This window comes from Equus quagga, chromosome 7 (genome assembly GCF_021613505.1).
Source record: "Equus quagga isolate Etosha38 chromosome 7, UCLA_HA_Equagga_1.0, whole genome shotgun sequence".
NCBI classification, from domain to species: Eukaryota; Metazoa; Chordata; class Mammalia; order Perissodactyla; family Equidae; genus Equus; species Equus quagga.
The window spans coordinates 41,294,761-41,310,868 of NC_060273.1; the positions used below are offsets into that span (position 1 = coordinate 41,294,761).

Here is a 16,108-nt window from a genome sequence, read left to right on the forward strand (position 1 = left end):
GCTCTGCGGGGGAGCCCACCTCTGACACACCTGCTGCACCCTGCTCTGTGCACCCAGAGCGTGGCTTGTGCATGGACACACACGGACCAGGAGACACAGCAAAAGAAATGCTGTTCTTAAAAGTCACACACAGAAAAGCTTGAACGTCCATCCAGACACTGGCGAAATAAATTTTGACACAACCATAAACGCAGTATTAGACAGGCATCAAAAGGAATGAAGTAGGAGTGGCCTGGTGGCGCAGTGGTTAAGTTTGTGCGCTCCACTTTGGCAGCCCAGAGTTCGAGGGTTTGGATCCTGGGTGCAGACCTACATACTGCTCATCAAGCCACGCTGTGGCGGCATCCCACACACAAAATAGAGGAAGACTGGCATGGATGTTAGCTCAGCAAGAAAGTTCCCCAAGCAAGAAAACAGAGGAAGATTAGCAACAGATGTGAGTTCAGGGACACTCTTCGTCATCAAAAAAACTAAAGATATTAATCTCAACATATAAAATAGAAAAAGATGCAAAACCGTACATATATATTCCGATAGCATTTAAGGAAAGACAAAACAGACCACCTATTTCCACAGGTGCACAAGCAATCCAGGCAACGGCTCACAACACTGCAGTCACCAAATGCCACTGAACGTACACTCAAAACAGTGAATGACTGACTTTACTGTTACACGTATTTTACCGCATTTATAAAATAAGAAAAATTCACACTCAACTCTTCCAGCCATGTCCCCTCTAGAAGGCAAGCCACATGGGGACAGGGGATGACGCAAGGGGACAGTTTTATCTGTTCTATTTAAAGATCTGACGCTGAGAATATAAGTAAAGACAGAAATAAAGAAAGAAAACGTGGGGTGTTAATGCTAGCTTGAGGAAAGTTTTATGTATTTCACGGGAATCTGGTTACATACAGCAATTTGTGCAGTATGATGTCAACTCTGTACCAGGGAGACCCTGCAAGGCTGGACCCCTCGCGCGTGTGGCATGTGTGGGACCTCTGGTGGGAAGTTATGGTGCTGGCCATGCGCTTCCTTGCCCATCTCTGTGATGCTCAAATGTCCTTCGATATACGTTTTAGTCAAATAATTACAAATATTTTTTAAGAGTAATAAATTAGTGTTGACCCTACAAACCACTGTTATAGACTAAAGGGCAAGAACAGAAGCCAAAAGCAAATAAAAATATAACTCGTTTTCTCCTCAAAAACAGTCAAGATCAATCTAAGCAGGAAAGTTCCATGAATTCCAGAAGCTACAGCACAACCACACCGGGCACCCCTCCATCTGAACAGGCCGACCGCCACGCGCTGTGGAGCAAAGCTGGCAGCTTCCTGCGCTACAGCAAGGACCGCGGGAGAGCAGCAGATGCCCAGACACTCAGCGATCTGCAAGCAGCCTGGCTACCGTCTGCGGAACGCGCTTCCCCCTAAGGACGATGCTGCACTCAACCGAGCAACGGTATGCTTCAAACCCCATTCCCGACATCTCCGTGCACAGCACGAGTTGGGGCCGGCACGGAGCCTGGGCTCCGGGCCCCTGAACAGTGGCATCAGGAAGCCGCGCGGCATCTCGGGGAGAGCACCCTGCAGGCAAGATCCCTGGCCCAGGTCCAAGCCGCTCCTACTCACCAGCGCGTTTCTTAAGCTCGCTCAACCTCCACTGGCTGGCCTGCACAGTGGGGACAGCAGCGGTGCCACAGCTGCTGCGAGGTCAGAGAGGTTGCCGTGCAGAGCGCTGGAGCACAGTGCATGCTCTGCGACGCGGTCTCCACGAGGTCCTCACACGACGCAATCCAGAAAGTGACAGAGGAAATCCTCAAACAGGTTTTGCCACCTACTCTTCCCTTCTCCACCTTCCACTCTGCGGCGTTAACGCTAATGGTGCCAGGAACACCACAGCGGACAAAACCACACGTGGCAGCCGAGGGTAAGATACTACAACGAGACAACTCAGTCCTCGCACCATCCTCCCTCGTGCCAACACGGCTGTTTGAAACAATGAGCTGAGTGGACACGCATGCTGCCCCGCGGTGCATTCACGTCCTACCCCACCCACCAGACCAAGAATGTCCCCAGCTCTGCAAGGCTGACCAGCACGTGGCGCGCACAGATGAGGAGCCAACGGCTTGGACACGAGGCAACACAGTCTCAAGGCAAAGACTCCTCACGCCTCCATCTGGCAGGGGAGCAGCAACCACAGGGCAGGGGTAGCGTCCCGGAGCCAGTGGGGCCTCGGCACACGACAGAACCTGCAGGCCGTGCTCTCCTGGCCCAGCAGGGAGGCTCAGCCACCCCAGCAAAGACCAGAGCCCAAGCCCGGCCCAGAGGGCGCCCTGCAGGCCTGCCTGGGGAGGGCGGCAGCCTGCCGTTCTCACAGGTGACGCCTCCGGAGCAACCCCAGGACCCATGTTCAAGCAAGCACTGCTCTGCCAGCTGGCGGGGCCGTGGCCGCACCGTGGCACCCTTGGCAGTGACTGCTGCCGTCCCAAACAGAGCCGGCACACGGCGCCCGCCGGAAGCTGCACACTCCCTCCCACCAACGCCCTCTGCAGCAGGAGCAAGGGCCCATCCTGGGCACTTCCTCAGCACCCGAGCCCCAGGGCTGCTCTGCCGACACGGAGGTGCCCGGGCTCCACAAGGCTTTCACCCACACAGGCACTTCCTCCTGCTCACCCAGAGTTCAAACTGACAGGATTTCAGACACCCCAAGGTACAAAAATACTAACCACATAAAATGCAAGCTGAGCACAACCAGAGGCCTCACCACTAGGATACACAACTGTGTACTGGGGGCTTTGGGGAGGAGAAGAAGAAGAAGAAGAAGATTGGCAACAGATGTTAGCTCAGCGCCAATCTTCCAAAAAAAGACAAGACGTAAGCTGAAAGAGGATGAGGAGGAGCGAAATTGACTGTTGGTGAATCTCTTAAACTTTTAAAGAGTAATTCTGAGTCCAAGTCTACGACAGAAACAGTGCAGACTCCGAGGCCCATCAAACCAGGTTTGTAGGAAGAACCGGAAACACGTGGACACGAGATCTCTCTCTCACTTTCAAAAGCACAAGCCTTACGTTTCTGGGTCCTGTCTCTCGAGTACACTCTTGAGGAGGTCCCGTGGGCCGCAGGGAGCGTGGTGAGCGCGTCCTCGCGCCCGGAGAGCAGGCTGCAGTCCCGGCAGGTGAAGCCGTTGCTCCTGGCGGCCAGGTCGCCGTTGCCCTGGACGGCGGCTTCACTTCCACCTGGAGTGTTCACAGAGGAGATGGAGGCGATTTGTCACAACCTGCATCACACACCTGACGGAAACTCCCATCTTGAACAGTGCAGGGAAGAAAAGGGACTCCACTAGTTACCTTTAAGATCTCCATCATCGTCAAGACCTAAAAAACACACACACGTTTTTGCCGTTGAGTTCAAACTATTAAAACAGAACAAAACCCACAAAAAAAGTAAAGCTTACAACGGTTAGTGAGTCAGCATTACAGCATTAGGCACGGTTTATTCCCTAAAACGCCTAGAATTAAGGGAAATTTCTGCAGATGTGCACAGACACGGTCCTCTGATTCAAGGTGAAAGCACATCTTTGGAGAAGGTGCGACGTGTACCTACGTGTGCACGTGCAGCCCGCCACGCAGCGAGGCAGAGGGCACCGCGATGCGGGAGGAGCCTCCTCCGGCGCTCCCCTCGGCAGGCAGGCACCTCCCCGCCAGCGCCCGTGCCTCTGTTGCTGGGAGCTCCCCTTGCTGGCTGGACAGAACAGCAACACCCCCTCCCAAGCTTCCCGAAATCAGCAGACAAATCTCTGGAACTAATCTGGATCTTACCATCTTCTCAAAGAGCCACCTCAGTGTCCACCAAGTGAACACAAGCAAGCAGCTGCGTCCTATCAAAGCTAGTGCTCCTGCGGCCAGCATGTCTTCAGGGGCAAGGACGGGGCCGTGCTGCTGCTGCCTGAACTCGAAGCAGCTCACAAGCCTCGTCGTCTCCTGCTGTCCGCACTCCTGAACTGGGTGCCTTCCAAGGACTCAAAGACGCCATGTCCGCCTTGCTGCCTAGAGCTGTCTGCAATCTGAAATCCCACTGGGGAATTCTTGCAATGTCTTTGCTTAACCATCTTACAGAAGTAACGTATTTAGAGGGGCCAGCCCGGTGGCCTAATGGTTAAGTTCCGCATGTTCCACCTCAGCAGCCCGGATTCAGTTCCCGGGCGTGGCCCTACACCACTCATCGGCTTCCATGTTGTGCTGGCTCACATACAAAATAGAGGAAGAGCGGCACAGCTGTCAGCTCAGGGCAAACCTTCCTCAACAACAAGAAGTAACGTACTTAGAGAAACAGAGTTCTCAGAGGACCACTGACCACAACAGGTGGCTCTGCCCTGGGGCACAGCTGGACAGGGAGCATTCGGAGCAGCTGCCCCCGTGTGTCCCGTTTGTGAGCCAAGAGGACGGCCTCCGCAGCACTGGGGCTCCCTCCACACACAAGTGGCAAGGGGACAACCTGGCCATGATCTCGCCCCTTCCCAGAACAGTCAGAGAAACAACCAAACTGTAGAAAACTCACCCCAGAAGTGGTCCACTTTGGTCTGCTCACGGATCAGAGACTCGTCCAGCACAGGAGGCTGCAGACAGGCCGCGCCCTGCAGACCACCAGAGCCTCTCCGGCCGACGGCCAAGGACACAGCCTTCCCCGAGGCGTGGTTCACACTAAACGCCAGCTTGCTTGCACTTCTGCGCTGTTTTGCTGTTCTGAAAAGAAAGGAATAAGGAACAAGTTTATAGACTTTTTCTAGTAAATACAAACTGATTACAATTCACCAACACAGAACTGTGGTTTGCGAATAAATATCCTATTTTTAAGGCAACATTTTCTTATGTCTTTTCTGGTGTAATGAAACATCTGTCAATCTAAAAAAGGAATTCTTAAGATGGGGAACAAGAACTCCTTCTAAAACTGTATACACACAATAGCTTTCAGATTTTGGGTCCCACGACCCAAAAGTGGTTAAAACTTAAAAAAAACCTAAGAATAAAAATGACCCCAAAATAAAAAATTTTATCATTTTTAAAGTTAACCTCTTCCCTTTTAAAAACAAGTTGCTGTACACACATCCGCATCCTGCACCATTTCACAGCCACTAATGAAGACAGAACTGAACCAAGTGCAGCAAGGAAAAGCCGTGCTCTAAGGTGACTCCTGCGCTCACACGGACCGCCAGCGACAAACGGGCAGGGAGGACTCGGGCAGGCAGAGCAAGGCCATCGCCTTCGAGGGACGAGCAGGGGCGAGAGGCAGTACCACGTGAGCATGGCGCACAACGGGGCCAGGTGACAGAAAGCCAGCCCTGCCACAGCGTGGAGCCACACGCCGCAACCCACTGGCGCTCACAGCTGCACCTCCAAGAACCTACTCGACCGGACGGCCACAGTAAGGTCCCAGAATCTCCTTCACTGCACGCACTCAGCAGGCGACTGCGATGCGCCTGGAGACCGTGGCCGGGCCCTCAACAGACCCAGCGCCGGGCTCTGCTCTAATGCTGCCTTCCTCCACCTCTCCGAACAGACCCCTCCCATTCCCGAGACGATGGCCACTCTGACTGGAAACATCATTCTTCCGTGAGCAACAGAGTGAAGCCACGACTTTCATTCTTTATCTCTAAATGGCACGAAGACCTCGCACGCTTCTCCTTCTTGGGTACAAACAGATGATGCACACATGGAGAGTTCAGAAGAGGGAAGATGAGCAGCAGGAACACAGGCAAACGTCTAAACTTCATGGTGTGTCTGTTGGTCCACGTAGACTTTCACAGACATAAAGCGTTAACCATACAGGGACCAGCCACGACGCCACGTGGCGACCTGGTCAGAGTCCTCCCCCTGGAACCCCATTCGGTGGACAGCGCAAGTTAGCTCCTGCTCGGAGGTGACCTTTGAGTGCTGGCGCTGTCTCGGAGCTGTGTCCACGTCACAGGGTGCTGCATCCCCTCCAGAGTTGGAGCCGAGCAGACAGCTGGAAACCTCAACTTGCGGAACACCAGCACCAGACAACCCGCATGTCCCAGCACCAGTGTCTGCCCTTCTTCGGAGCAGGAGGGCAGCGTGTGTGGGTTTGGGAGTGTGCACATGGCCTTCCCTCAGCACAGTGTGTGCACGCGAGGTCCTACCCAGGGTGAGGATGTGGTGCGAAGTGAGGAGGCTGGCTCACCTGGCCGCTCTGTCCCTCAGGGAGGCAGCGCTGCTGGGGCAGGAGGGGGCGTCCCCAGCCTGGCCTTCCTCGGTGGCACATGCTGTGGTGACCAGGCGCAGACTACGGCGGGACATCCTTGGAGAATCAAACACGGGATCCAATTTGTGCTCGGTCTCGAAATCCAGAGCATCAGAAGAATAGCTTGAACTGGAAGGAAAAACACTGGTCAGAGCTGGACAGCACTCACGGCACCACCTCTGAAAGACAGCAGACAGACAAACAGAGCACGTGGTCCACCGGGAATCTGTGACAGCACCCATACTGTGCGATGGTGCTCTGCACGGCAAAGCAGGCTGCACCATCAGGCGGCAGACACTCGGCCTCAGCACTGTGCAGCAGCCCCAGGTCACCCAGCTGTCCTAGGACACGCTGCCCATGAGACCCCACCCACGGGAATCACATCAACACCAACAAAAAGGAGAGACCCCTCCTGGCAGCCAGCACGTCCGACAGAGCAGCCGGTGAGATGCGACCGCCACCTGACATTTAGCCAGCGGACCAAGGAACGAGTCAGCAACAGGAAAAGAGGAAACAGCGAGCGACTAGAGCTTTGTCACTACTTCGCCTCTAGCTCACAGGAGGCTGGAGACACATGGTGACAAAGAAGAGCCACTTCAATTCCCCTCCACGTCACGGTCTCAACTGAGAGATGCTTCCTAGTGTGTCCTTGCCAAGTGTTTCCAAATCAAGACACAGGAACACAGCACCTTCTCTGTGCCTCCCCTGGGAGGGCTCACACCTGAGCTGCCCGAAGGCTGGTGGCCGAGCACACCTAACACACCCTTGCACTCAGGACAGAGATCACACGTCTCCCACTGTGAGGACCCACGTCAACAGGGAGGGAGGGACCACAGCCCAGCGGGCAAGGGCACCCGGAGGGAGCGAGGGAGGGGCGCGCATCCGGGTGCCACAGAGAGGAGACAGCGGGGACAAAGCGGCCCGGAGCCCACACTGTGACCAGGCCACAGGGGCGGGGTGGGAGTGGCTGAGGAGGCTGCACAGGAGACCTGGAGCCTGGCCACGCACGGCCGCCGTGCCCTGCCAGGGAGCGGCCTGTGAGGCCCCGAGGAAGCCCCATGGGGACGTGCAGACGGCAGCCGCCAGCCTCTCCCACGGCCCTTCCCGCAGGCACGGCCATGAGGCAGGAGCAGGCTGGGGGAATGTGGAGGCCAGAGTCACCAGCCATGTCTGAGTAAAGTCAACGAGCTTAAGAACATCTCTGATTGTATTTTACATTCGAGAAATATTTTCAGAATCAAATTCATCATTAACCTACTAGATCCGAAACTAAAGCGTCCTGTCAGACCCCAGGAGGTGACCACAAATTGATTCCAGTCGTCACGGGCACCTCCCGCCACACGCCACCTAAGAGACAGGTCTTTTCAGCTTCGCCCAGAGGCTGCGCTGACCCAAGCCAGCACCTGGCAAGGACACCAAGCTGAGCAGTTTAGTGTGATCTAAAGCAGGGCTAGCTTTCTTCCAAACTATTTTACACAATGACAATGTTAGTTTAAGGAGATTATGTTATTCCAAATCAGAGTGTGTCGTGTCAGTACGGACCAACATCCCCCCCACCCCTCCTCTTCTGAGAACTGGGTTTACAGCACAGCCATTCACCAACAACTGGGACGTCAAGAGAGAACAGTGAGGTCCAAGCCAGCCTCTGTCCAAGCCCCAAACCAGGTGTGACTCCCGGAGCAGTCAGTCTAGACGAACACACAAACGCAGGAGCAAGCAAGCTGACAGTGGTGCCCTGGGGCCACACCTCGGGGCCACTCTAACACTGCCGCTGTCTAAATGGGGCCTGGCTTTCAAACACAGAACCCTTGGAACGCCTCCGCCACCGGGAGGTAGGGGGCCAAATGCCGTCAGTGTGATTGAGAGGGCCTGGGAGGAAGTCGACCTGAGAGTGTCTGCAGCAGCACCATGCCCGAGACGAGGGGACGGTGAAGTAAGCGGGGACACACCACAGGGCGTGACACTGTGAGGCCAGGAGGACGCAAAGCTCTACACACACCATCACAGAAAGGCCTCCAGGGCACACTGTGAAATGAGAAAAGAAAGCGCTCTAGCATCATCCTACTTGTGTTAAAACAGACGATAAAACCACATGTTCCTACACACATGCAGAAACGTGTAAGCCTAGACAAGATCTGGAAGGTTCTCTTCCATCTGGTCACAGTGGTTCCTCTGGAGCTGGAAGGTGGGGCCCGAGGCACGTGTACTCAGAGCTGGGCAGGGCTGAACTCCAAACACGGCAGAAACGGAGCCGTGGTCAGAGGGGACGAGGAGCGGACGGAGGAGGGAGGGACCGGCTGTTCGGAGCTCTGCCCAGACCAACGTCCAGGCCTCCTTCCAACACAACGGGGCTCAGCTGACCTGGTGCATCCGTGACCTCAAAGGCCTCTTCTCCTCTAAAAGTCCAGCACATCACAAGCGCCCGCACTCCCACCATCTGTAACAGGGGCTGTGGACGATGCCCGAGCCCCAGCAGGAAGACTCGCGTGTCTGCTGGAGACAGGAGACCCCGAGCACCCAGCCCAGGCAGCTCGACTTCATCAAGGGCGGTGGTGGAAGTACGTTGCCAATTCCCCTATGAGGCCTGGGGGCTTCAGAGGAAAGCCCACCACAGAGAATTTTAGACTGAGGTGTCCAATCCAGAACTGGAGAGAATTAAATAACATAACTAGGATATAAAGATCATCATAATAATACAAGGGCCGGCCCCATGGCGCAGCAGTTAAGTTCGCACGCTCCGCTTGGGAGGCCCAGGATCCTTTTGCCTGTTTGGATCCTGGGCGCGGACATGGCCCCGCTTGTCAGGCCATGCTGAGGCAGCATCCCACATGCCACAACCAGAGGCACCCACAACTAGAATATACAACTGTGTACTAGGGGACTTTGGGGTAGAAGAAGAAGGAAAAAAAAAAAGATTGACAACAGATGTTAGGTCAGATGACAATCATTAAAAAAAAGGTAACATAGACAAAGACACCAAAGATAAAGTACAGACCTAATCCTCAAGAGTATGAGATTTTAGTTTAGTTCTCTCATCAACTACGAATTGTTTTCATTATGCGTTGCTCTTTTTAAAACCTCTGTTATTTGGAGCACCTTTAATTAAAAGATTGAAAGAAATCTGCCACAGCTGAAAGCAGACACATGCGGAGAGCAGGCCTCGGCTCCACCCGGCGTGGCCGTGCCCCTCCCGCCGGTGGCAGCCTCCTGCCGGTACCGGTACCTCGCTGACCCTCCCGTTGCCAGGGAGCAGCTCAGTTACGGGAGAAGCGATGTGAGCTAAGCAGGTCACAGACGGCGACCATGCTAAGAAGTGACCCAAGGCCCATGTCGAGACATCACCCACCTGGCTGCCCAGCCCATCTGCGTTGCAGCCCTGACTCAACCGCCCACTCTCACCCTCCCCCCCCCACCTCCCCCACCCCCCTCGCACTTGGGATCTCCTGGCACGTTGGCTCTTCAGCCTCATGGGGATTCTGACCCTGACTCACCCGGCCCCGCCCCCAGGGGCGAGTCCCCTGCCCCGATGGCGTCTGTCCCAGTAGCCTGGCAGCACTCCCTCAGATGAACCCAACCATGAACCCAACCGCTCTCTAGACGCTGCAAGCCCTGCAGAGAATCGTGTCAGTGCACGGGCAGGAGGTCAGGGTACGGCCGTCCCCAGCCCCACCGGCTCCTCCCACCGCCTGGTGACCTGTGTGGTGGTCCATCCCCAGTGCTCACGGCCCTTTCGAACTCCCTCCCCTCCTCACTTCCAGCTCCTCCGTGCCCTCCTCCGCCTCCAGCTCTCTGGTCTAGAAGACCCTGCGCTTCTCTCTCTCCAGAGGAGCAGATGCCAGCACAGCTGCCTCAGCCTCCAGGACGGATGGACGGACCCCACGACACACCCCATTCGCGCTTTCCCCTTCCTTCCCAACCCTGGAGCCCGCCCCACTTTCCAGAAGCTGGACTCGCCAGTCACCTCTCCGCTCTCTCACATCCTCGACTCTCGACGGCTCCTCACCATCCGCGTCCAGACGCACTCTCGTGTCTCCCCAGTTAACTATCAACCCACACAAGCCGGACTAGCCGCAGAGCCGCCCGGCTCCCTTGGCCCACTCCCCTCCACCCCGCCCGCCGATGCACCCGCCCGCTCCGGCCAGTGCCTCCCACGGGCTGAACTCGCTGGCCGTGTCCCGGCGCTCGCCGTGCTTGGCCGGTCCCTCCTTCCCGAAGCCCTCTCTTCTTCTGCTCCTGTGCAGACACTGTGGATCCGGAGCAACAGCCGCTCCCCACCTTTCCCGCCTCACAGCTAAGCCAGCCTCCTACCAGGGGCTGAGAGGGTCAGACACCTGCCTTGGGCGCCCGCACCACCCGGGCTGTGGGTCGGGGCCCCTGAAGGCTTCGGGCCAGTCCCCCTGACACCGTGCCCAGGGGCTGCTCCTCCACCACATGGAGCTTCGGGACTTCCCAACGCCACCACCCCCAACACCACAGGAGCCGGGGAGCGGGGCTCATGCCGCCCCCAGCAGGGCGCCCCGCCACAGACAGGCGGCGCCCGCCCGGGCCGCCCGACCCCGAGTTCCAGCACACACCGGGAGACTCCAGAGACCAGCCGCCGAGGAGAACAAGAGTCCTGCTCAGGCTGACGGGAAAAACGAGGCTCTGGGAAGCTGGAGCACTGCCTAAACATCTTACGTATGAAGTGGTTATTTTAAAGTACTGAGGGCTTTTCGCTGTGATGCTGGTTGTTTTTGAAATCCATTATCTTTCAGACATTTGCTTCACAACAATGTGTTGGGGAGGGAGACGGAGACAAGCGCTGCCGACTGCCAGGGGCTCCCGGCGCTCCACAGAAAGGCGCTCTGACTGCGGGCGGGCGGGCGGGGCGACCAGGGCGCTGAGGCCCCGCGCGCTCACTCGAGCGGCTCGGAGGAAGGCAGGCCGGCAAGCGGTCGCCACACACAGGAGGCGAAGCGGGCTTAGCAGGAAGAGGGGACAGGCCTGGAGGGACCACCAAGCGAGGACCACTCCTCCAGCGCCAGGCCCGGTGGCCGAGGGCTGTGGGGAAAGTGGGCCAGGGAGGCCCAGCCTCCGGGACGACCAGCGTCCACCGGAGCTGGAGGACGAACGTTTCGAAGGAGAGGTGGGGACGGAAGGGCACAGGGAGAGACCCTCCAGCCTGGGCCATGCGGCGGGGAACCCTCAGCGAGAGGGTCTGTCGCTCCCACTGCTGGCCCGCTGGGCCTCAGAGCTGTCAGCTCGAAGCCCCTCCTCCAGCCCCGCGGCCCCGCACTCTGCCGACCGGACCTGGCCACGCGGATGACCAGACCGTGAAGCTCCACGAGTTCTCCTGTGAACCCCGCCCCCGGCTGCCCTCGCCCTCGCCCTCGGCCTCGGCCTCGCCCTCGCCTCCTCCTTCATCCCCAGCTCCTCCCATTCCCTCCCTACGCCTGCAGCCCACCGGTCTGCGCCCGCCTCTGACACCCCACGCGCTGCAGCTCCTCCTGAGCACCAACCTGGCCACAGGCTCCCTGCCGGAACCGCCCCCTGGCCTCCCACTGCCCTCGGGCTCATGGGACCACAGCTGCCTGCCCGTCCTGCCTCGTCTCTCACCCCGACCACGTCCACCTGAAGGGGGCTGGGACCCCCGGGGACAACCGTGTCGCTTCCCCGATGCTGAGACCAGACACACACATTTCATAAATCCGTGTTGAAAATAGCTATAAAAGCTAACAATAAATTACCAAGAACAATTATTTGTATGCTCCACAACACAGAATAGGAATACCTTTACTTGAGTTGGCCCACTCACCTGTTCTAAACACTACAGGACTTTTAACAAAACAGCCTGTTACTACAGAAAGTGCGACGTGATCTAGAATCGTGCATAAACTCAATCATTAAATGTGACATTTGACTAATGCTGTTAAAAAGTACTTTTCTTCAAATACCTTCCAATTTTCTTAAAGTTCCAATGGCGTTTTCACCCTTTAGAAGACAAGCCACTGAAAACAACCACACGCACACTTGCCTTGTGTGCCAGGGTGCAAAGGTGCCCAGCTGCCCATCAAACCTGATGGACCTGGCCAGCATTCTCCTCGGGCGCTCACCACCCTCTCACAGTCCCCAGCTGCATTTCAACCACCCTGTCTATCTGAGAGGGAACTAGAGATGCAAGGGGCAAGCAGCCACCGTGAAGACTTGAACTTCAAGATTTAGTATCACATCAGAAGACGGAGAAAAAGAAAACTTAGATCTGACAAAGCCTCGCTCCTGAACCTTGGGCTTCCTCCAAATTGTTTACGAGGCCTCCTCTCAAAGGCAAATCATTTTCCAGGATATGTCTGTTAACGTTCAAGCAGCCGGCCTTCAGGAGAAATCACAAACGCTAACCGTGACCACAGATTTACTCCTGAGACCACAGCCTCTGGGTGGAGTCAGAAACGGCAATTCGCCCACAGTGACTAACCACTGAGTCACCGGAACCGTCGTGCCGTTTCCATGTCAGCTCAGCAGGTTCACAAAGCTGCAGGCTACCGTGAAGTTCACAGACATCTTCACTCCCCAAACAGAACGTTCGGCTGCGAGGACCCCAAAGCTCCCGCCAACTCAGCCGCGTTCCCGCAGGGAAGAGGGCGCGCGCTCACCTGAGTGCATACGTGTAGCCAGTGTTCTCAGGCACACACTGAGGAGGCGTGTACATGTGGAGCCGAGAAAAGTCCATGTTCACGATCTCAAATCATACTGCAGAGGGTGGGGAGAAAGCAAGGCAGAGGTTAAACGGTTAGAAACACACAGCAGTCCTGCCCGTCGCAGCCGGCACATGCTCCACGCTCTGGCCGGCTGAAACGCCACGGTCGAAACTTTAACCTAAGCTAGGACTCGCACTCTCTTGTTTGGCTTTTTTTAAACAAAGGAGACACGTTTTCTCATAGTTACCAGTCCAGGAACACTTCTGTTATGTTTGGTCCCTATAGCGATAGATCCATAAAGGCGACAGGGCAAGTTCTAGACCAACCGACTCACAATTATGAAAATTAGGGCACTTTCAAAAGAATACCGAAAGCAACTCAGAACCCTTTTTGAAAAGTATTTTTAACTTCCTGAAGGTGTCAAAATGTTCTCATTCTTCTGAAATAAGTTTACCCTGTTATTCACTAAAATAGAACTACTTCTCCTTCCAGGCAAGAAGCCCTCACGCACCTTCCTAGACAGCCAGAGTTTTCACAAGCACCTCAGAATCAGAAACTGCAGCGTGAGTAACAAAGCAGCTTAAGGCAATGTTTATACTTTTATTTTTCCCCAAAAGAAAACATTATTTTTAAATTAAAAAGTGTTGAGCATATTGTTTTTCAGGTTGTCATCTAGATTTCTTGGTAATGACTCAAACTTTCCTCTGGCTAAAAATATTCTCTCTCTCATACACACACACTCTCTCTCTTTCCAAAAAAAAAAAAAAAACACTCTTCATAGTAGTAACGTGACCATAATCTGTTGTTGAAAAATCTAAGGAAGATAAAACTAAAGACCATCCTGGACAAACAAAAGACTGAATTTCTACTGAAATAGTGTAATCCTAGAATTTGTATGGAACCACAAAAGACCCCAAATAGCCAAGACAATCTTGAGAAAGAAGAACAAAGCTGGAGGTATCACACTCCCTGATTTCAAATGATACTACAAAGCTACAGTAACCAAAATATCAGGGCACTGGCAAAAAAACAGACGCACAGATCAATGGAGCAGAACAGAGAGCCCAGAAATCAACCCAGGCATATATGGTCAGTTAAGTTACGACAAAGGAGCCAAGAACATACAATGAGGAAAGGACAGTCTCTTCAACAAATAGTGCTGGCAAAACGGGACAGCCACATGCAAAAGAATGACACCGGACAGCTGCCTTACACCACACACAAAAATGAACTCTAAATGGACTAACCACTTGAACGTGGAACCATGGACCTCCTAGAAGAAGACCTGGAACCATGAAACTCCTAGAAGAAAACACAGGCAGAAGCTCCTTGATACACGTCTTGGTGATGGTTTTTTGTATCTGACACTAAAGGCAAATCGATCAAAAGCAAAAATAAACAAGTGGGACTACGTCAGACTAAAAGCTCCTGCGCAACAAAGGAAACCATCAACAAGATGAAAAGGCAACCTACCAAATGGGAGAAGATAACTGCAAATTACACACAGTCACGCCTTGCTTAATGTTGGGGATCATCTGGTATGTTTGAGAAGGGTGTCGTTGGGCGATTCTGTGGTGGTGTGAACATCACAGAGTGTATTCACACAAACCTCAATGGGGTAGCCCCCTACACGCCTGGGCTATGTGGTACTATCTTATGGGACCACCGTCATCTGTGCGGTCCGTTCTTGACTGAAATGTCGTTGTGCAGCACATGACTATACCTGATAAGGGGATAATATCCAAAATATATAAAGAACTCATACAAGTCAATAGCAAACAAACAATCAGTTTAAAAAATGAGCAGGAGATCTGAATAGACATTTTTCCAAGGAAGATATACAGATGGCCAATGGGCACATAAAAAGACCCTCAACATTACTAGTCATCAGGGAAATGCAAATCAAAACCACAATGAGACACCCCTCACACCTGTTAGGATGGCTATTATAACCAAGACAAAAAATAACAAATGTTGGAGAGGGTGTGGAGAAAAGGGAACCCTCGTACCCCATCGGTGGGAATGCAAACTGGTGCAGCCACTATGGAAAACCATATGGAGGGTGCTCAAAAAATCAAAAACACAACTACCATATGATCCAGCTATCCCACTTCTGGGTTTATCTGAAGAAAATGAAAACACTGATTTGAAAAGATATATGCACTTCCATGTTCACTGTAGCATTGTTTACAATAGCCAAGACATGGAAACGTTCACCAATGGATGAATGGGTAAAGAAGCTGTGGTATAAACACACACACACAGGAATATTATTCAGCCATAAAAAAGAAGGAAATCTTGCCATTCACAACAACATGGGTGGACCTCAAGGGCATTGTGCTAAGTGAAATAAGTCAGACAGAGAAAGACAAATACCAGATGATCTCTCTTATAGGTAGAATGTAAATAAATAAACAAAACCAAACTCATACATACAGTGAACAGATTGTTGGTTGCCAGAGGCAGGGGTGGGGCGGTGGAAATGGGTGAACTGTTTGTTTTTTTAGGTTTAAACAAATTGAATTAAAAAAATAGGAATTAGGGGCCAGCCCGGTGGCACAGCAGTTAAGTGCACATGTTCCACTTCAGTGGCCCGGGGTTCACTGGTTCGGATCCCGGGTGCGGACATGGCACCGCTTGGCAAGCCATGCTGTGGCAGGCGTCCCACATATAAAGTAGACGAACATGGGCATGGATGTTAGCTCAGGGCCAGTCTTCCTCAGCAAAAAGAGGAGGATTGGCAGCAGTTAGCTCAGGGCTAATCTTCCTCAAAATAAATAAATAAATAAATAAATAAAATGACTGATTTCTATAAGCTAAGACAAAAGTACTTTAATTCATACCATTTTCTTTGAAATAGTCCAAATACTCTTTAAAAGATTAAGTACTCATAGAAATAAACATCACTGTTCATATATAACAATTTTACTGTACCTACTAATTTCAACAACCACCACAAAACTCCTGCATTTTAAAAAACATTTCAATTCTTCTCAAGGACCTGGCACACGCAGAACAGACACCCAACAAACACAATCCATTCTTATTGGCATTGTACTAACATACACAAACTTTCTGCAAGTAAAATTAACTTTGATCTTTTTAATCCGAGTATTTGTTCAATACCTGTTTCACTGCCTCCAACTCCCTTTTGTCTACTCTCACCACCAGTACAGG

The 16,108-nt window shown here is 53.4% G+C and overlaps 1 protein-coding gene across 9 annotated transcripts in view; it reads right to left on the bottom strand.

Annotated features, from left to right (window-relative positions):
* The window catches only part of SUN1 (Sad1 and UNC84 domain containing 1), a 55,600-nt gene that overhangs the window by 24,559 nt on the left and 14,933 nt on the right, over positions 1 to 16,108 (bottom strand). For 7 of the 9 annotated variants that reach the window (XM_046666269.1, XM_046666267.1, XM_046666265.1 and 4 more), the window contains exons 2-6: positions 12,887 to 12,983; positions 6,198 to 6,386; positions 4,557 to 4,741; positions 3,347 to 3,373; positions 3,068 to 3,235 (exon numbers count right to left, since the gene is read on the bottom strand). In XM_046666269.1, coding sequence (XP_046522225.1) covers positions 3,068 to 3,235; positions 3,347 to 3,373; positions 4,557 to 4,741; positions 6,198 to 6,386; positions 12,887 to 12,963 — 646 coding nt within the window. In that variant the 5' untranslated portion in view covers positions 12,964 to 12,983. Of the gene's footprint in view, positions 1 to 3,067; positions 3,236 to 3,346; positions 3,374 to 4,556; positions 4,742 to 6,197; positions 6,387 to 12,886; positions 12,984 to 14,178; positions 14,233 to 16,057; positions 16,091 to 16,108 lie in introns of those variants that run through there. The other 2 variants (XM_046666262.1, XM_046666261.1) reach the window with 2 other exon arrangements.